Genomic DNA, 20,228 nt, shown 5'->3' on the forward strand with positions numbered 1-20,228 from the left:
TATGAAATGTTTTTAAATAACTTTGAATTGAAAATGACGACATTTTATTTAAATATAAGAATTATATTTTCTTCTTTACATTGTCTTCGGTCAGTAAGCATTTGAAGAAATTAATTATTTAAGAGTTGTAACAATTATATTTGGTTCATGCTGACAGTTCATACATGTTCCTGAAAATTATTTTTTATTTGTAATAGTGTGGGCGTTAATATCAGAAGCTTATGGTTATCATTGCTGATGATATGTAACAGTGGTTTTCAAGATATACTGTGAGCTTGACTGTAATTGGCTAAGTTACATACCATGAATAAGTCAAATTGTTTTTGATTTCTCAGCACAGTACCAATGGACCCTGATCAATCACAAATTAGAGACATTTGTTGGCATAATGTTAGACTGACAATAATTTCATCAGAATTTTGTTGTGTTTTAACTGATATCACGTAGTGGTGAAAACAGATATTCCTAAAATTCTTCTAAATGCTCCGTGTAGATGCCTAGGATGTAAGTTGATTCATTTGTAAAAGATTAGGGAGCAAGGAATCTTTTCCCTTTCACATTTCAAGAAGATTCGTTTTAATATCACATGCTTTCTTTCTTTGGCGGTCAATGTTTGACAGGTTCATAAATTCAGGCATTGTGTTGGTAGCAGAAATGAATTTGCTGTAAAAGCTCATTTTAGAACAGTGGTTTCCAAAGTTGAACTGGCCATGGACTCCCTCGGTTGTCCTCATGTTGCCGTGGACCCCTTGCAGTTCATTTGATGTGTAGGGAAAAGCAAGGAGTACGGTAAGGGGACTTGAAACCAGAGTAGTTGTTGTATTGCATATAATGAACTGAATGTGTAAATGAAGCATTGACATGGCATGGCATGTCATGTTATGTCATACAGTTCTTAGCAATTTTAATTGAAATTAAATAAAATGAAGGAGTGGACATCTGAAAATGTTTTCGTGGACCCCCAGCAATGCCTTTATGGACTCCACGTTGGTAACCACTGTTTTAGAATTACTATCAAGTTAAGATTATAAAATATATAACACGTAATGAATATATACATAATCACATTACGTTTTACTTGTTCCCTACACCTGCTGGAACCAGCCAACTTAGATCAACACTGATGAAAAACTTTTTAGAGCAGTAGCACATTTTGCGTCTGAACTATTCTAATGACATTCAGTCTTTCATGTGGTGATTGGTTGAGTGAGAACGATGTTGTGTACGTCATTTATTGTTGCGCTGTTTACGATTTGTGTTATATATGTGTGCATATAATTGTGGTCCACATTTTCTTCACTGCTGTGTTTATTCATCTTTGTTTTAATCACTGAAGCAATCATGATCTCTCTATGTATCCAAACGTATACATTTATTTCCATTTGTCCTTCCAAGCAAATAATTTGTTATAACCTTTTACCTTTGGAGATAATTTTTTTCATAAAAGCGCACTGCATTATTAAATTTACTAATACGAAACTGCATAATTTTTAATTATTCTTAGATAACTGTGCAGACCACCTTGCTCAAAATTCAATACATTTAATTTCTCATGAATTAAGGTTGTTGCTATGTAATGTGTATAAAATACGTAAACGTTTATAACTTAACGTAATATATTAAATGCAGTTCTTCAAAGTGTAATTCTCTTATTAAAAGTAAGTTGTTTTACTTTTTGCGATGAATTACCATCTTTTCCAAAAATTAATTTTTCTCCTAAGACATGATGAAATTCTCTATGAATTGTACAGTAATTTGTTATGACTAATGGATAGCGATTACCAGTTACTCTTATGTTAAAGCTGATAAAATTCATAGATGTTTATAATATCAGATTCATATAATCCATAACTAATAGCTGAAATATTTTAAGATGGAAGATGGAGAATTTTTCTTGAGGCCGTTTCACTGCCTAAGCTTACATTGCGTACCTCATTTATATTATTTCTCATTTTATACATCAGAGTGATTGTTGAACAACGCTAGCGTGTGTTTTTCATCAAAATAATTGAATCACGAGCTCATTATGCATTGTCTATTTTAATACTTTGAAACTTCAGTTTCAAGATAATATTTCTTTAGATATTTTGAGGTATTTTTAATTAGTTTATGATTTTGATTATCCTTAATACTGCTAATAAAGCGCCCTCTGTAGGAAAGCCTTTCTCGTGTGCAATCATATTATTTCAGATCATAACACGTACCTTTCAGCAGCGTTCATTGACCTGTTCTGATTTACTGTCATTGCTTTACTCTTTCAATAATATTCATTTCTTTTATAGTAAATACCAATGAATATTTTAAGCAGAGTATTTTGAATACATTTTTTTCTTTAGTGTAAAAATTTTAATTGCTTATTCTCATTACATATAACATCTGTTTTGTCTGCTTATGAAGTATAGTTATGAAATGCTTTGCTGCTGTAGTCTTTCTGTAAGCCACTTTTTTCAAAATCTTTGATTTTTTGCATTACCTCTGATGAAACCAAACTCCTATAATAAATGAAATTAAAAATAGATATCAGTCATTGCAAATAAGAATGAGAAGTATAAAATGTTGCACTGAGCAGTGCATTTTTCAATTTTTACAAAGTAGTAGAATTTTAGCACAAAATAAGATCTGAAATATGTAGAAATGTCATTACATTAAAAGTTTTGCTACTTTACCATACTGAATTATTTTATTCTATCGATTAACAGACTGTTTTTTGTCAAAAGACTATTTTGAGTGTTTGAATTAGTTGCTCTTTTAGTAATAAACTTATTTTTTAGCAATAAAGCCCGTATTTTAAATTTAGCTTTATTTTTTGAAAAGATCGGTATTTTAATATTACAGTAATCTGATGGTTGTTCAGTACTGATGCAAAATTCTTTCTTGAAATAAATTTAATTAAATTAATAAATAAAATAAATAATTAAAAAACTTTAAAGATAGCAAAGGTTTGATATATAACAGCTTTTGAATAAAGCCTCTTAGAGATTATACTATTACTAAAAGTTTACACTCACATAAGTGAACAGCTGTATCGGCAAGATTCATATGCTTCACTGCATATTAGACGTGTTGACTGTATTTCACTTTCCTCATAGCATGCACGCTCTTCTTGGCATTTGCTGTAGGCACAGTAAGCATATGTTGATTCTAAAACCTGTCAACGTATTTTATTTTAGGAATATTTTGTAATAATTATAGTTATTAAATTATTATTAAAATTATAGTGCATAATTTTAATGGTAAAAGTAATGAGTGCATAAGTTCATAAATGCATAAATTATCTTTGACTGTGAATGTTTAAGAGGTTCATAAATTCAGGCATTGTCTTGGTAGCAGAAATGAATTTGCTGTAATAGCTTATTTTAGAATGAATTACTTTCAAGTTAAGATTATAAAATATATAACATGTAATGAATATATACATAATCACATTATGTTCCACTTATTCCCTACACCTGATGGAACCAGGCAACCTGGATCAGGTTTGGTACTACTCGGTCCCGCTTTTCTCTCATTGGTCATTACCCACGCTATTTTATTGGACCGTCAAATCTTAATCACAACTGAAGAGTTTGAATCAATGAGCAATTAGACAAAAAAAACCAATGCGACAGACTTCACGGAGCAATTAGACAAGGAAAACCAATACGACAAAGACTTCACGGCCAAATAAAATGAAAACCAATACGACAAAGATTTGACGGTCTAATAAAATAGCGTGGGCAAAGACCAATGAGAGAAAAGCGGGACCGAGTAAAACCACCCCCCTGGATCAACGCTGGTGAGGAATTGTGTAGAACAGTAGCACAGTACAATCACTAGTAGCTTTTAAATATTTTTTTGTATTAGTTGAAATTTCTTACTGTAATTAATATTTTAATTTGGCAATGTATTTTGATTTTTCATTTTGGTTTTTATTTCAGTATATTAGTAATTATTTACATTAGTGGAAATATTAAATTTTTAGTAGAGAGTAAAAATTATTACAAATTGTCAGTCATGATAAAAATTATTACTGAACTTATTAAAAATATAACATAATTATTAGCACCAGTATAAACATAACAAAAAAGGCATCAAAATAATTTAGAAAGCAAAATTCTAAATAAGTAAAAGTAAAAAAATATTAATTTATTTTTTCAATTTTTATTAATAAACAATCTGCCTTCTCATATATTTGTAGCTGCTTTTGTTACTAACTGAGATAAAAATATTCTTGGTGTTAAGACATTGGCAGCTATGCTTAGCATACTTGAAATAATGAAATACATTATATATATATATAATTGTATTGTATATATATATACAATATTTTATATATATATACAATTGCATATATATAAAAAATGTGTATAAATAACTTTTTAAATATTTGTGAGAAGGTCGTCTTAATTACTATTTTGAATTAAACCGATAATTTACTGCTTAATTTATGAATATCTAAATTCTAGTGATTTTGAAATTTTTCATTTCAATTATTTGTAAATTGGCAATAACTTTTGGTATATACTGAAGAAAATTTTAGATTAGAGTACATCATCTCTTGACACCATCTTCACAATATTAATAAACAGGCATAGTTTAAGATAAAATTTTGTTTCTCATTTTTTACTGCAAAGAAGAAAAACGGCAGAAACTGAAAGAAAGCTTGGGTCAGTGTAATGAAATGGAATAAAAGAAATATGAAGATGCATAAAACAAGCAATATCATTAAATAGCAAGCTTTTCTTACTTTATAGATCCATTGTTATTTTGCCATTTGCTTTTACTTTTATCATCACTGTTTAAAATTTATATTCACATTGTTTAGAGATTAAAAGAGCATAAATTCAGTTTTAAACGAATCTGTGAATCTTTTTAAAGAGTGGAACTTACGGTATCTTTTAAAACTGCCATTGTTACCTATAAAAATTGAAATCAGCCATTATATACAGAGCTATGTGTTTATCTAAATCTACATAACGTTGCATATTTCATAGTTTTTTCATAAAATTAAAAGCAAAACTTTTAAATGAGTGCAATTTGTAGTTAATAGCATTCAAAAATATTTGTTAATTTTTTTAGAAGCTGAAGTAAGTTAAATGAATTATTAATAAATGTCACAATCAACTAATGTGTTAATCATTATCAAAAACATATTAAAATTCCATAAAATCTAAAATTGCATCACTTTTTAAATGTAAAACATATGAAATATTTTCTTTGCTTACTTTATGCTGCAATCCAGTTAATAAAAATAATAGTATTGCTAACATCATTTCACAGTGATGAAACGATTCAAGATGTATGGACTGCTGAACTGATGCCTAATTGATTTATAGTATTTTAGAATAGTTTGCTTAATTTTGATTACAGTAGAAATAATTGCGGAAATGCATATGAACATTTTAATTTTAAAAGATTTCTATTAGACGTTTTTGCTGTTTTTTGCAATTAATGAAATTCAAATGTTGTCTCAAAAAGCCATTGTATGATTGCAAATGTTAATAGTGATCATTAATGATTTTACTTATTTACGAAGCAAGCAAAGTGAAATCAAACTGCGCCATTAATGGTGCTATTGATAAATGCAAAAAATCCAAAAAGCAGTTTAGTGAAATTTTTTCAAATTTCATAAAATTATTGAAATATATAAAGAAAATAGTAAATAATTAATAACTTTTTAGTCATAAAAAATTCATTTAAGAATTAATTACTTAAATTTTTATGTTTCTGTATTGATGAAAATGTATGCGCACATTGAATGCAGAGGAAATTCCAGTATGATTTTTGTATCAGAAGTGAAAAATATTGTTTGAAATTTGCTTATTATATTAATAATAAATTTTCTAGTGAAATTCTTTTTTGATACAATAATAAGATACGAAATATTAAGCTTCACGTTAGAACACTTAGAGTTCACCGGAATTTTAATTTGATGATAAACCATAATGATAAAAGTCTTTATTCAAAATTACTAAAGATTATTAACAAATTATTAAAGATGAGATTTATTGATGTTACAGCAACAGCTTTCTGAAAACTGCGGATTGCATGCTGCTGAATCTTCATAGAATCGTTGTCATTTTTGTAGAATAATACTTGATTATTTGAGTACTGTAACAAATATTTTATCAGTAGGGCTTTCGTATTACATTCTGCTTAACGATATATTACTTAATTTATATTTACCATGGTGAATATTTTTACCAAGTGATGAAATTTTGTCCATCATGTGTTTTATGCCACGAAGTCGATGACTCTTCCGGAAATAGTAGAAAAGTTTGATTTTCTTTTAATTGTTGCCACATTCAGTTGTTTTTTACAGCTGTTGAAGACTGTGGACGAAGACATTTGCCAGAAGAAGATCTTCAAGCGAAAGGTGTTGTAATTATTAAATTATTTTATTTTTTTTAATTTTGTTTTAATAAGAAACGATTTAGAGATGATAAATGTTTGCCTTAAAAAATGATTATTTGTTTTCACTGTGAAATTGTGGAAAATTTGGTTTCATTTTCATTAAGTAATTGTATTTTAAGAAATTATTGAATACCATGGATATACAGCTGAAGAACACGACGTGACGACAGTTGATGGTTACATTATTCGCTTGCACAGAATTCCTGTATCCATTGAGAACGCAGGAAACGCTGCAGTGTTGCTTTTGCATGGTCTGGCTGCGAGTTCAACGAGTTTTATCACGAATGAACCAAAGCAGTGTTTAGGTAAATTGTTCTGACGTGGTTGTTTTCATGCAATCATTTCTTTGAATTTATAAAATTTTTCTCATCAAGAATTGTATAAATTTTGCTTAATATTAATTTGCTTTTAGCATTTTTACTGGCCGATCGTGGCTATGATGTTTGGCTTGGAAACGTGCGAGGCAATTTGTTTTGCCAGCAGCATCGAAGTCTCACTTCTGAAGACCCAAAGTTTTGGAGATTCAGGTTTGTTTAACTGATTGTCATTTTACTCAGGTTACGGTTTTCTATGTCTGTATTTCAGACATTGAGAAGAGTATTTTAATATCTGTAAAACAATTTATGATCAAAAAAAACTTTTGTTCAAGAAATGAAATTCTTTTCTTAGCAGCACATTACTGCTGCGTAATGAAAGAAACGATTTTATTGATACCCTAGTTGATGACTGGACACTGGCTGAAATTTGCTTTTGACAGATGTTTGAAATGAATTTGTCAGTTTTCATTCAAGCATGCTTCATCTCTTAAATGCAGGCACATATAAGAAAATGAACATTTTTAATTTATTATGTAAACTTTTGAGCATTTAATTCTCTCGTATCAGCTGTAAATAGCATGCTTTTACTAGAAAACGATGGATAATTTACATTTTATTATTAGGCCTTTTAAGAATCTTTTTTATTTTGAAAGCCTTGTTATATGACTTATTATTGTCAGTATTAGTATACCGAATGAGCATTTGTAGTTTTTGAAAAGAAATTTATAATTTTAGTTAAACATTCATAGAACTCACTTTTACAACAGTTGTATTATTATCTGATAAAGATGTAATTTGAAGTTACGATTGATTATATAATAAACTTATTGTTATATACTCTTGATTATATATTGAAAATATGATAAATGTTTGCTTTTCGATTTTTATAGCTGGGATGAAATGGCTGCTTATGATTTTCCAGCTACTGTTGATTATATATTGGAAAAGACCGAAAAAGAAACACTGCGTTTTGTAGGCTATTCTCAGGGTGCTTTGATTGGTTTTGCCGCACTGTCACAGTTACCCGATCTACGCCAGAAGGTGAATTGAGAACTATCGATCTTTTTTAAATATTGTAGCTTGTAAATTTTTTCTTATTTTTGCTTAGATATGCTGCTTTGTTGCGCTCGCACCAGCCGTCACTTTGGCATATTTCAAAAGTCCCCTGCGGCATGTGAATCGTTGTGTACCATTGATGGAAGTGAGTCGTTGAAGGAGCATTTGAAAACCAAGCATTTCCATGCAAGCATGCTTTTTTTCAGAGATTGTTTCGACGATGCGGTGAACCGCAGCACGGTGATGCGACGAAAATGTCAAAATACATGAAGCCATTTTTGAAAAATGATCCATTCGACCAGCTGAGTCAGAACATCATTTTTCGTATGATCGGCCCGGATAGCAGAAAATACATTGACAAAGTTTGCTTTCGTTTTTTTTATTTTTTTCACAGAATAAACTCAATTTTAATAATTACATATATAAAATGTTTATCAAAATATTTCTGTTCTTAAATTTAGATAAAAGCGAAACTCTATTTGTTTATTTGACATTTTCAGAAATCGTTGGATAGAGAGTGAATGACAACTGCATCTTCGAAACAATTGAGCAGCAGCATGTTGTTACATTATATTAGCTTAGTGACATGCTTTTGGCTTCTGAGATTATTGATCAGCTATCAGACTAGAGAAATGAATTTATTGAAAATTAAATATGTGTTTGTGCACATAAATTATAATATTTTTAATAGAAAACTTTATTTCTTATAAAGTTTTAAAATTTCAGAAAAATTCTAGATGAGATTTAAAGTGAAACTCATGCTTAGAAAAATAATATCTGAAATGCTTGTTAGAAATATTTGTTATTTTTAATTTTAATTCATGAAAATGAAAATTTATTAACAATTTTAGGATCGAATTCCTGTTTACCTTTCTCATAATCCCGCCGGTACGTCCTATCAAAATATGGTGCATTATTTGCAGATGATGAATTCAAAACAACTGCGTCATTTTGACTATGGTTTGGTGAAAAATTTTCTGAAATATGGTCAAGCCAGGCCTCCGATTTATCCACTGGAAAATGTCGACGTGCCGTTGTATATCATCTGGAGTGAAAAAGACGTTTACGCAAATAAGAAAGATATCGAATTGTTATTTTCACGTGTTCGGCATGCCAAGGAACTGAAAATTACTGACTACAGCCATCTCGATTTTCTCTGGGCCAACAATGTTGGAGAGACAGTTTATTCAAGAGTAATTGAATTTTTGGAACAATTCTAATTTTATCCGACTTTGTAATTTATCCACCACATTCAATTAGCTTGCCAGTTATTGTTGTTTTTTTTGAAACTGATATCTCACTTTTCAGTTATTGTTGTTGCTGTTATTAGTTCACATGATCAGTATACTGGATATACTGGAAATAGTAATAAAATTTCATCCACTATTATTCTTTATCGACAAAATGTACATTGCTTGCTATGTAAATTTTATAGCTGCTAAAATAGGCACTCGTAAAAAAATTCTTCAGAAAACTTGAAAAGCAATATTGATAATTTTAATAATGTGAGAAAAATAATTCTGCCAACTTCTTTGGAATTGGTGAAATTAATCAAAATGGTGTGCAATGATTGAGCTTGTCAACGGTGCGAATGTAAGTAAGTATGCAAACTCAGTTTGCTTCTTCTTTGCTTGTACTGTGCGATGGTTGCCATCGTCGACGTTGTTTCACTATTCCTGCGCTGGTTTTCACCTCTGCCAGTGGCGATTCATTGTTGCAGTTCAATTCCACAGCGTTTGTCACTTGCCCATCTAAAGTGATGATATCTGTGGAATCTTGCTCCACCGCTTTTCCATTACCAAATTTTCTCAGCATCAGCCGATCTAAGCAAGCATCGATGCGACGCCCGAGCAGATCGAAACACAGCGATACTAAAGCTAAACATCCAATAATGTACAGTATGCAAATGAGGAAATAACCGTCATGATTGGGAACGATGTCGCCGAATCCTATCGATGTGAATGTGATGAAGCTGAAATAGCATGCGTCGACCCAGTCAAGCTGTTCCAAAAATCCAAAAAGCACTGTTCCTGTGACCAAACATGCGACAAATAGCATAGCCACAAACCGTCCCTCAGACAGACGACAACGATCTGCCAAAGCGACCAAAAGACGGGAAATTTGTAAAAGCAATGCTATCATCAACGGTATACCGAAAAGCCCGTAAATTACAGTGGCAATTTTCCCTTCTCTTGTCCTTGGCGACACATCTCCGAAACCTGCATTTGAACTCTCATATTCATTTCAATTTAAAAACAAACTGTATTTATAATCTGATTATGACTGACATCTACATTCATAAATATTGAAGAAAAACCATGCAAACTTACCTATAGTTGTAATTACAGAAAATGCATAAAATACTGAATCTGTTATAGACCATGGATATTCACTCCAAACCAGATTGCGGTTGCCGAGATGATCAGCTAGTTCATTCAGCTGACGTTCATAGAAGTCGACACGTTCATTAGCAAGCTGATTCCAGTCGTTTTCAGTGGATACCAAAGCGTGAGCCCAGAGTGCCTTATAAAATATGAATCTTATCAATAAAAATAAATAAACAATAGCAATAACTTCAAATAAAGTCTACCTATAAATAAACATCATTAATTAAAAAAAATGAGATGCATACATGTGGACAGAATTAATGTTAAAAATAAACCAAATTTAGTAAACATTTTTATGAGATGATAAAACATTGAACTCTCAACTTAGACATAATATGTTTATTAAAAGTTTTTTTACTGTACATGCATGCAATTTATGAATGATTTATTTACAATATATAAACATATGCATTTTTTTTCAAATGAATTTGCTTGAAATTAGCCCAGTATCCAGAAGAGAAATTTCTTAATTTTTACAGGATTTCTTTTTTTAATTTTAAATATAAAATTTTCGTTAAATAACAAAAAATCAAATTTATGTTTAAACATGTAAAAGTCAAGTTACTGATCAATCAGAGTTGTTAGCATTTGTATTTAATTTAAAAGTTGTACAACTGTAAAGCGTTAGTTTTGATTGGAAAATTAAATTAAATTAAAGTTCCCTTTTGTGCTGCAACACTTAGCATATTTGCTTGGTTTGAAAAATTTTATTTTTAAGAAAAATGCAACAGAAACAATGCTGCTGCGATGATGCCGCCTACACGAATGCAACCGAATACTATGTAATATGTTTTGAAAGAAGAAATACGTAAACTAGTATTCAATTGAATAATTAAAGCAAAACAATACACTAAGATTAAGAAGAAATTATATTAGTATTAGAAATAATAATAAACGTTTTGCCAACATAGCAAGAATTGAGGGAAGAATTTAAATTACCTTAAGCAGATCAGCCCGAAATTGTTCGAGCTGAACGTTGGCAGAATAGAGATCTCGAAGCTTCATTTCACGTTCAAAGTATTGAAAAAGCACTGCCCCGCCAAACAAATACGCCACAGATATGATGAACAGAAACAATACTTTTATACTATGGCCCAGGATGTCTTTCCTAGAATCAATTTGTTGTTTTTGCTGTTGTTGGCGTTGCTGCTGATGTTGGTCATCATCCATTTCTGAACAATCCATTTCTACATTGATAATGACTGGAAAATAAAGTAAGTTATTTTAATGCTTTTTCAGAATTCGTTTTCTGAACATTTTTAGTCAACGAAAACTTGCCAAAATGTGAAGCAGCTTTACATGCCACGTGACCGCAGTCAGCACGATGTTAACGCAGCAGTTAGCTGTTGGCTGGAGCTTATATGATTGTTAGCCGACCGGCATGCAATGTGTTTGTTCACTTTGCCCCAGGACAGAGCAACTGGATTCTATTTCATCGTTGTTTCGCTTCTCAACTAGTCAAGCTTGCAGGAAGCCAGCGACGCGCTCTGCTTTGCTGTGGAAGAAAAGCACAAGCGTAAAGCAGTAGCAGTCTTTACGAACAGCAGACGTGCTTGCTGCCTGCCTTCCTGCTTGCTCGCTTGAATTTTATAACCAACATTTTCGGCTTTGTTCGCTCAGCACGAGCAAGAGTGCTTACTGATAGACGGCATCTGTTGTCACTTCAACTGTTGTTCCGCATGTATCTCGAAGAGAAACCTATTCAAAATATTTCAACAACCATAATATGCATTTTTTCAAAGTATATGTATATTTGAAATATATTTATTACTTTGTTCTGTTTAAATTTTTCGTTAAATTTATTTACTCAAATGATCTGTTTTTTTTTAATTTTTTTGGGGTAGTTTTAAAAATTTACCATGGCAAATTTAAATCTGGGTAATTTAAAAAGAAATATTCAACAAACAACAAGAATTCAGCATTTTCAACATTATGATTTTGTTTTCTATTATTTTTACTTATAAAATAACAATAACATTTAAAAAACAATTTACATTGCATTGTCAGATGTCAAAAATTACGGTACATTATAGATGATTTGCAGGTAGTTATGAATTCAAATTACATAATATGTAGTGGTTTTGATTCGAATGTTTTGCTGTGCACATTGCTTTTATCATTCGATATTTAAGTAAAACAATTATAATAACAAAGTAAACTTGTTACAATGATCAAAGTAAAGCATCACCACAAAACAAAATAACAATGTTGGAAATACAATTTTAATACGCTCTGAACAACCTCAACTTTTAATTTAAAGATCAAATGTTATTCGATTCAAGTTGAATAAAATCGTGGTGAGTCGTTTCAAATAAAGGCACCAAACCTTCGAATTCACAATGATAACTTTGAATGGCACAATTTTGAAACCGTTGAAACAGCAGCGAAAAACTCCACTTATCAAAAATGCATGATTCACATGCAACATGTAAACAACAAAATCACTTTCACTTTTTACATACATATTTGAAAAATAGCTAAAAATAGCTTTTTCCACTACATGAAAAAGAAAGATGCAAGACAATAATGGCAAACTTGTAACTTCAACTTGTTTTTCATCATCAGCTAGCTAGCTGACAGCACATTCAATATCTTCGCCCAAATGAGGCATAATTGAAATCACTGCGCGACACATGTACGTTATAGTACCATACCGACCCGATGGAGCCGAATCGTAAAAGTGACGGCAGACCCCATTCGTACCGCCACAAGGATCTTTGTTAGATTTAGCACAACACATGACCGCATCACCATTCGCTTCTTTCTGTATGGAAAATGATCGATTATGCGCGGAATAGAATAATATATAAAACAAAATAATAATGTATTACTTGATCAGAAAGAAAAAATTCATTCGCTTTGTGAACAATTTGATCGACTAAAACCAAACCAGGACCAAGAACAACGTTAGTTTGATTTTCAGCTAATATAGTGAGCACCATCAAAGCTTCGACCAACAGTTGCCGATATTCAGGATCCGGAATTTTGTTTAGCACCGATTCAACTCTCAGAGCAAACTTCATCTCGCCAGTTGTCATCTAATTACAATAGAAAAAACAACAATAAACCAAAATTGAATCAAGTCTGTTTGATGTGAGTGAAAGAAAGTTTATTAATTAAAATATGCAGACATATTACAACGTACCTCTTGGGTCAAGTTTTGATGAAGAACCTTGTCGCCAATTAACAAGCCTTCGCATTTGCGCAGTATGAGCCAAATTTTTGAATAAAATTCTGGCGGCACACGATTCAGTGCTCCATCAATGCGTCTACGGCGCAACCATTGCAACCAGTCCATATTGTTATCCATATTCATTTCTTCCTTTGATTTAATGACGTCAACAATCTTGAAAGCAAAAATTAACATTAAATTGCTTGATAAAAGATAAACAAAAAGCTTCATCATCTCTTTTTACTTTGTGATCTTTCATTCGTTTCCCCAACTGCATAATACCAGTTCGCTCTGCTTTAGTCTTTTCTGTATAAGTGATCATTTCAGAATTTTCTTCATCTCTATCTGAAGACACAAATTATACTATGCATTATCGTCAGCCACTGACCATTACTAGTCTGTTTCGTTTAGTCTTTACCTGCAAATTCTTTACCACTGAGAATGTGATGCAACAATGTCTTCAATTCGTAGGGGCTCAAATTAGTGACATTGGTTGCAGCTTCCTCACCTAAAAAAATAAAACAGAGAGTTGTTCCTTTACTAATTTCTGAAGAAAAAAAAGAAATGAATCTTCAACTGATAATAAACAAGTGAACATTAAGCAAAAAATTTGTTTTTAACACGTTTGCATTATTAGGCATTGTGTAATAAATAATATTTCACTCAAATATCTTCTGATTCAACAATAAAAAGCTACCTGAACAATGCAAGCCGCGAGCAAGTTCTGTAATCATGATCTGAATAATTAAACCAACCCGAAGGCGCAGCATCTCTGTAAATAAGTGCGGTTCCGTTCGAATAAACATGCCAAGATATATGAGAATTTCCTAAAAATACTTTATTAATAAAAACATTACAAATAAAAATCAAACAAACTACCTGAGTGAGCATAATGCCGCATTCGTCTTCCACAAGCGCTGCTCGAATCACTTTCAACAACTCTAATGGGGGTAGTGGACACGAAATAGGCTCCTCATGAATGCTGGGCATTCCAACCGTGATCTGCTTCTGTCGCACCAACAAGTCCGTAACTGCCTAAACCAATAAATATTATTCCATATTATATTTTCTTTTCATTTAGTAAAGTGCTAACGTTCGTCAGAGATTCAGTAACTTTGTTCAACAAACCCGCAGTGTGCCGTACCAACCACCAAAGTCGTTGATGACAAGCCTAGACAAAACCCAATTACAAATCACTCACATTATTTATTGTTGTGCTTTTCCAATAAATAAATAAATAAATAAATAAACATCCATTTGCCAGAAAACAAAAAGAAATTGAAATAAAAATAAATCGTGACAAACTTTTTGATACAATTCTTCAACCAATTTCCGCACCGTTACTTCAGCTCTTCCGCCTAGTTTGGTATCCCAATTTGATCCTCTGAAACAAAAACCAACATAGTATATCATTACAGAAGAGTGAATTAAGCTTCATCGTTTCCATCACTAATGCGTATACGTACTGTTTCAACCACAAATATTGAACAATATCGGCTTGTTCTTCTAAAATTTCCGTATCCAGCAACATCTCAACCAAGTCCTTGCAGTCGACTTCGTTCAGATCTTTGGTCCCATATTTATTGTTAGCATTGTCCAAAAGATTCAGTCGATTACCCGACGCCGACGTTCTCAGCAGAAGAGGCGAAGTGGGCGACAAAAGTGCCACCGGCGGAGATGAACAAGGCGTTGCCTCTTCGTCCGTATTTGTAGAACTTTTCCGACCAGTTGAACTGGAGCTAACGAAACTGTCACGTCTATCACGCATTGTTATCAAAGCTAAAAAGATGAAACCTCGAGATAAAAAAAAGAGCAATCAAAACCAAAAAAACAAAAAGCACCCCACTCACCGACTTCGTTCGGATCAAGCATGATGGACTTGTGCCTTTGTGAAATGCCACGCACAAAAGAGTACTTGCGGCTCCGCTCTTCGCTTTGTAATCCTATAGAGTGTTTGACTTTGCTCGACCGCCGCAAAATGCCGCCGGATTCTGTCCTTCGACTGCAAAGCACGCTTTTCAACAGTTCACTCACCTTCGGATCAATATCTGAATTCCAAACAAAGTTGATTTTAATAACGCTGTTACAGAACAATACCAACTAACTTGATTCATCATCGGTAAGATAGTGAAGCTTGATGATACAGCTAGTAGTGACAAAGTCGCTAATTTTACCCAAAATTGTTCTGAAAACAAAGTAAAATAAATATTCGTCAAATAGAACTTTTCTTTACAATAAAATGATAAAGTTGATAATTTTCTTTTCTTACAGCTAGCTGATTATAAGTCAAAATTTCTTATCTTTATAAAAAGAATTACCTCGTTCCACTGATGTAACCGCTTTTCATTTTTTTCAATGCACCAATCATTCCCAATGGTACTTTTTTACTATCGTCGGATACGTCTAAAGCAGAAAAAATTATGCAAAATAAGAACAATAACAGTAAAAACAAAAGCAATATACTAACTGCTGATCATCACATTCGAAAACACCATCACTACCAATGGACGACCAGGCACATTCCAAGAGGTTTTCACATAGAACAGTTCCGCCTTCATGGTGTCAATTAAAATGTTCACATCATGAGTAAGGTAAAACCGTTGCCAATCTAAAAACTGAAGCACAAAAGTCAATAATTTAAATAAATTATTTATTCTCCAAAAAATAACACACATTAAAAAATTTTTTTTACATCATTACCTGAGGAGTAAATACGAAAATTCTATCTTGAACATTGTACATTTTGCTAGTGCTCAACAGTCCGACATCCGTAGACATTCTTCCACTAAGTTTCATCTTGGTGCTCCTTCCTTGAAGAATAAAATTTTTTGCTTTTTTAATAGACATTTCCAATCACTGAAAAGAATATAAATATTCATACCCAATTGTGAAAAAAGACGACCAAGTACATGAGCAGGTTGTACTATGAACGGTTCTACATTCTTTAACAATTCAACTTCGATCCCTTGTGCTGCCAATTTTTCTTTCATCTCTTCATCCTCCGCCAAAACCACAACTATATCAAAAAATGCTATTTACATAAACAACCAGCCATCTATCAATCAGTTGATACCTTGAACGACGGTATCTGGTCTCTTTTCAGTAGAAAGTCGTCTATTTAAAGGATCCAGCTCTGCAGCTTGAATGAAACCTTCTTCAATTAGACAAGTCAATACATAAAGCGACTGTGCCCAAAGGAAAGGTATAGATCCAGCTGCAACACGCGTTTGTGAATGTGGACATGCTATTTCTTCATCTACCTACAAAACCTCTACCTGTCAAAGATCTTTTGATTACCTAAAAAGAGAACATACCAAATTCGAAGGAACAGCATAGAGTTCAGGTACAAGCTTCAAACCATCCTCTGATGTTATCACTATTTCCTCCAAGCGTTCACGATAATATTGTACCTATCAGTATCAGAAATAAATAAAATAAAATATTTTAAAAAACAATATAAAAACAAACAAGGTATCCGAAAAAAACCTTCAAATTAAAATTTACAGATTATTTATCTGTCTAAAATATACCAATACATTGCTTAGGTTTCCTGAAAAAGGGCGGTAAGCGAAACTGCGTTAAACCGAGTCGTTATAACATGCCTTTATAGTACATCGGTTCCAATGAAAGTCAGAATATATACAACAAATTTTGTCTGACGTCTTTATAAAAATGTTACATGCTTTATTAATCACAATTATGATTGTGATGAAGGACGGGCCTTTGGTTCCTCAAACAAATTATTTTTCCTTTTGTTTTCTCTCATGATGAATTTCTTTACAGCAACATAATGACAAGAATGCATCAAACAATATATGATAAAATATATAAAACCTAACAGAATACAAGAACTCCAAACGAATTGCCATGAATAAATTCACCGACTGACTGAATATATATCAGATAAGTCAAGCGACAAGAGAACTGCCGTTAAGTGAGCACAAATGAATCGTGTGACATGCCAGTAAGAAACAACGCTAAGCAGGGTACTGATGTATATTTCAATTCATAACTGATACGGCTAACCGATGAATTACATATGGCTTCATGAACAAAGCAATTGTAAAATATCATTAAAAAATTAACAAATAACTTTGCATTAATTTTGAAAATTAAAAAATGTTCAACGATTCAGTTTCATAACAAATAAATGTTTCGTTTTTATAGTAATGCTAATTACCTGTGACTTGTTGTTACTGAAAAAGCCATCCAGTATAAAATAGCAAAAAAACAATGGCCACTCGCATTCGATGTTTTCAAACTGTTGCAGTTCGTGTGGTTCATAATACAAACGATTTGGATCCTGTAATAGTGTTTGAAAGTTCAAAATCTAGAGGAAATGTCTACAGAAATTAAATTACCTCTCTTGGAGTTTTATATCCATCTCGTAAAAATCGTCGACATCCATAACGTCCTTGAAGTTTGTTCATAATCGTTGCCCGAGTGGTATTGATCTGGGTCCAATCTTCCATTGCGAATGCGGGGTATGAAATGATGCTCAACAAAGCGGCATCGGTTTCTTTCGAATATGATTCTCGTGGCAACAAAGATTTCAAAACAGCCTAACATAAGAACGTTCGTTTTCAAATTACTAATTATTATATAAATGAAAAGCCACAAACCGAAAGGAAAACAGAATTTAACCATTCAAAGAAAATGTACGACTTAAGTAGATAAACATTACCTGACACTGTTGTATTTCATCAATCATCACATGTATGACAGAGTTTGGAGAACCATATGCGCCAAAAAGATCGAGATCATTTAATGCTTGCAACGCTGCTTTCGCCATACCTATTGAACTGGCGTTCAACTCTGTAACGCCGTGATTAGTTTTGTCACCTCGCTCCCAGATACCGTAATCCTAAGAAAAATTCAAAATTACAAAAATTATGCAATTATGCGCAGAAATAAAAATACTGGAATGCGGTAAGCATGTTCTATGTAGAAGACCAAATTTTGTACAAATGCTACTTCGTCAAGAGTAAAAATGATCTGCATGCCCGATGCGGTCATCTGCGCCAAAGAGAGCAGATACAATGAGATCGCGTCGATTTGCAAATGTCCCCATTCATTGTCACCCACGACTGTATTCCAATTTCGAGCCGAGTATTTCGCATGCAAAGCATCTTTCGGCAACTGGGTCTTTTTGAAAGCCTCCACCTTGTGAGACTGACGCATAAAGCATTGCAGCAGCGAACGCATCACTTTTACGCATGTCTAAAATATTAAAAAATTGAAATGAATTTTATCAAAATTTATTAATCTTTAAAATAAAAAAATATATATAATGTTTTCCACTATTAGAACTTGCAGTCAATTATAAATTTACAGTAATACAGTATTATTCCAAAAAAATTTTATACTGTCAAAATGCAAGTGTAAGCCTGCGAATGAAATTATGTTTGACTTTTAATGGAAATCAGTTTTCATACAATAATGCAGACTGCGTAACACTCACTGTCAGCACTGATAGAATGCCAGAAAAGCGTGAAATGATCATTACAATCGGCAAAATTTAAATACATTTTTAAATGTCATGCTTACAAAAATTCGACTTTAAAAATAATTTTTGACATAAATACAAATAAAATAAAATGAAAAAATCAATTTTATACTATGAAACTAAGAAACATGCAACGAAAATATGCTATATTATGGAATAAAATTGAATGAACAGCATGAAAATTTACTTGCTCTAGTTCATGACATTTCGCACGATCTTCGTCAAAATCAGCATTTTTCTTATAAGCTAATGCTAAGCCCCAGACTGCGTGCACAGCGTAGACATTGTCACGAACCCAAGCGTGATCTGCAAAACCAGGTAATGGCGAAGAAAATAAACTCGTCACTGGATCCTAAACAAAATTTACTGCTGTCAAATGTTACAAACAAAAATTCTAGTTATCCATTTTTACAACATATATAATATTTAAAATGTTTCATAATCTTTTAAAGTGCTTTGCACTTACTGATTCTGTAATATTTTCAACTTATACAATTTATTTTACATATTCTCAAAATAATAAATGTACCGTATGATTCAGAATAGTTTTCTGCACCAGACGCATATAATAGTCCAAACGGACTCCAATGTTGGTTCGGGAATGCATATTTCGAATGAATAATTCCTAAAAGATATTATATTTTGACCTCAAGCATTGAAAATTTACCTATGTAATGCAAATTGTATAAGCTGAAAGCTTTTTATTATTAAAAGATAAATTCATTTAATGCGAGGTATACAATTTGCAAACCAATTCTATAGTGTAAACAACATTTTTATATAGCAATTATAAAATAAAAATTCAAAATATTTGCCAATTCAAATGTTGCAATATTAATCAGCGCTAAGAAACTCAAGAAATAGATCGCAGCACTGCATTTCAAAAAAGAAAAAATTTACCCAATGCAATTTCTAACCGACAATTGCTTTACCAACATATGATAACTTGATTCTTGCTCAACATCTGTGCATAAGGCACATCGTCAAAAATAGCAGAAAAGTTGACTCGTCCGGGCATATTCACGCATATATATACATATATTAATAAAATAACTTAATATAGTATGTTAGTAATATATATTGGAAAATTAAACATTGTTAAACATCATTAGCTGAACAATTATACTAACCCAATCTCAGTAAACTCTCCAAAATGAATGAGAATTCGAAAATTCTAATTATCTTTCAGTTTCACCTTTCATATACCTCTAGATGCGGACATGCAAAAATGATAAAGAAAGAAAAGTTAATGGAAGTTTGTTGTTGAACGTCATCTGACATCGTATTTGAATTTTTTCCAGTAGCATAAAAACCAAAATATCTATACACCGTTGAACATTTCAAGAAACTGCATCAACAAAGCAAACGCGCAAAATGACGTCGAAAACTTCACTTCA

At 32.0% G+C, this 20,228-nt stretch overlaps 4 protein-coding genes across 4 annotated transcripts; 1 reads left to right on the forward strand and 3 right to left on the reverse strand.

Moving 5' to 3' along the window:
* Positions 1–2,389: 2,389 nt before the first annotated feature.
* On the reverse strand, positions 2,390–3,516 carry Tsp_00879 (hypothetical protein). The gene is made up of 3 exons (XM_003376597.1): positions 3,450–3,516; positions 3,009–3,141; positions 2,390–2,492 (listed from the first exon to the last, which is right to left on the reverse strand). Exons 1-3 carry the CDS (start codon positions 3,514–3,516, stop codon positions 2,390–2,392), a joined length of 303 nt encoding a protein of 100 aa, XP_003376645.1.
* Positions 3,517–6,189: 2,673 nt separating this feature from the next.
* Tsp_00878 (gastric triacylglycerol lipase) lies at positions 6,190–8,986 on the forward strand. The gene is made up of 8 exons (XM_003376598.1): positions 6,190–6,255; positions 6,289–6,355; positions 6,513–6,698; positions 6,806–6,920; positions 7,601–7,751; positions 7,819–7,911; positions 7,973–8,128; positions 8,618–8,986. The coding sequence occupies exons 1-8, from the start codon at positions 6,190–6,192 to the stop codon at positions 8,984–8,986; spliced, it is 1,203 nt and encodes a 400-aa protein (XP_003376646.1).
* Positions 8,987–9,377: 391 nt separating this feature from the next.
* Positions 9,378–11,338, reverse strand: Tsp_00877 (Ion channel family protein). The gene is made up of 4 exons (XM_003376599.1): positions 11,093–11,338; positions 10,097–10,289; positions 9,686–9,985; positions 9,378–9,637 (listed from the first exon to the last, which is right to left on the reverse strand). The coding sequence occupies exons 1-4, from the start codon at positions 11,336–11,338 to the stop codon at positions 9,378–9,380; spliced, it is 999 nt and encodes a 332-aa protein (XP_003376647.1).
* A 1,384-nt stretch (positions 11,339–12,722) lies between these two features.
* Tsp_00876 (phosphorylase B kinase regulatory subunit alpha, liver isoform) lies at positions 12,723–19,849 on the reverse strand. The gene is made up of 25 exons (XM_003376600.1): positions 19,778–19,849; positions 19,361–19,456; positions 19,019–19,183; positions 18,246–18,545; positions 18,010–18,189; positions 17,687–17,887; positions 17,506–17,628; positions 16,640–16,735; positions 16,399–16,585; positions 16,207–16,341; positions 16,026–16,135; positions 15,793–15,940; positions 15,644–15,728; positions 15,431–15,510; positions 15,176–15,373; positions 14,792–15,104; positions 14,631–14,709; positions 14,419–14,496; positions 14,205–14,360; positions 14,023–14,152; positions 13,744–13,833; positions 13,570–13,670; positions 13,299–13,499; positions 13,039–13,191; positions 12,723–12,917 (listed from the first exon to the last, which is right to left on the reverse strand). Exons 1-25 carry the CDS (start codon positions 19,847–19,849, stop codon positions 12,723–12,725), a joined length of 3,672 nt encoding a protein of 1,223 aa, XP_003376648.1.
* Between the last annotated feature and the right edge of the window lie 379 nt (positions 19,850–20,228).

This window comes from Trichinella spiralis (genome assembly GCF_000181795.1).
Source record: "Trichinella spiralis strain ISS 195 chromosome Unknown Scfld4, whole genome shotgun sequence".
NCBI classification, from domain to species: Eukaryota; Metazoa; Nematoda; class Enoplea; order Trichinellida; family Trichinellidae; genus Trichinella; species Trichinella spiralis.

What these genes read in the sequence shown, in the direction of transcription:
- Tsp_00877 (XM_003376599.1), bottom strand. Translation starts at nt 11,338, where the DNA reads ATGGATTGTTCAGAAATGGATGATGACCAACATCAGCAGCAACGCCAA. An exon ending in TTCGGGCTGATCTGCTTAAG is followed by an intron (nt 10,290 to 11,092) that starts GTAATTTAAATT and finishes ATATTTTATAAG; the next exon opens with GCACTCTGGGCTCACGCTTT. An exon ending in TTCTGTAATTACAACTATAG is followed by an intron (nt 9,986 to 10,096) that starts GTAAGTTTGCAT and finishes GTTCAAATGCAG; the next exon opens with GTTTCGGAGATGTGTCGCCA.
- Tsp_00879 (XM_003376597.1), bottom strand. Translation starts at nt 3,516, where the DNA reads ATGACCAATGAGAGAAAAGCGGGACCGAGTAGTACCAAACCTGATCCA. An exon ending in AGGTTGCCTGGTTCCATCAG is followed by an intron (nt 3,142 to 3,449) that starts GTGTAGGGAATA and finishes GACAGGTTTTAG; the next exon opens with AATCAACATATGCTTACTGT. An exon ending in CGATACAGCTGTTCACTTAT is followed by an intron (nt 2,493 to 3,008) that starts GTGAGTGTAAAC and finishes CATTTATTATAG; the next exon opens with GAGTTTGGTTTCATCAGAGG.
- Tsp_00876 (XM_003376600.1), bottom strand. Translation starts at nt 19,849, where the DNA reads ATGCCCGGACGAGTCAACTTTTCTGCTATTTTTGACGATGTGCCTTAT. An exon ending in AATGTCATGAACTAGAGCAA is followed by an intron (nt 18,546 to 19,018) that starts GTAAATTTTCAT and finishes TTAATATTTTAG; the next exon opens with ACATGCGTAAAAGTGATGCG. An exon ending in CAATATTTGTGGTTGAAACA is followed by an intron (nt 14,710 to 14,791) that starts GTACGTATACGC and finishes TTTTTGTTTCAG; the next exon opens with AGGATCAAATTGGGATACCA.
- Tsp_00878 (XM_003376598.1), top strand. Translation starts at nt 6,190, where the DNA reads ATGAAATTTTGTCCATCATGTGTTTTATGCCACGAAGTCGATGACTCT. An exon ending in TGAACCAAAGCAGTGTTTAG is followed by an intron (nt 6,699 to 6,805) that starts GTAAATTGTTCT and finishes ATTTGCTTTTAG; the next exon opens with CATTTTTACTGGCCGATCGT. An exon ending in GTTGTGTACCATTGATGGAA is followed by an intron (nt 7,912 to 7,972) that starts GTGAGTCGTTGA and finishes GCTTTTTTTCAG; the next exon opens with AGATTGTTTCGACGATGCGG.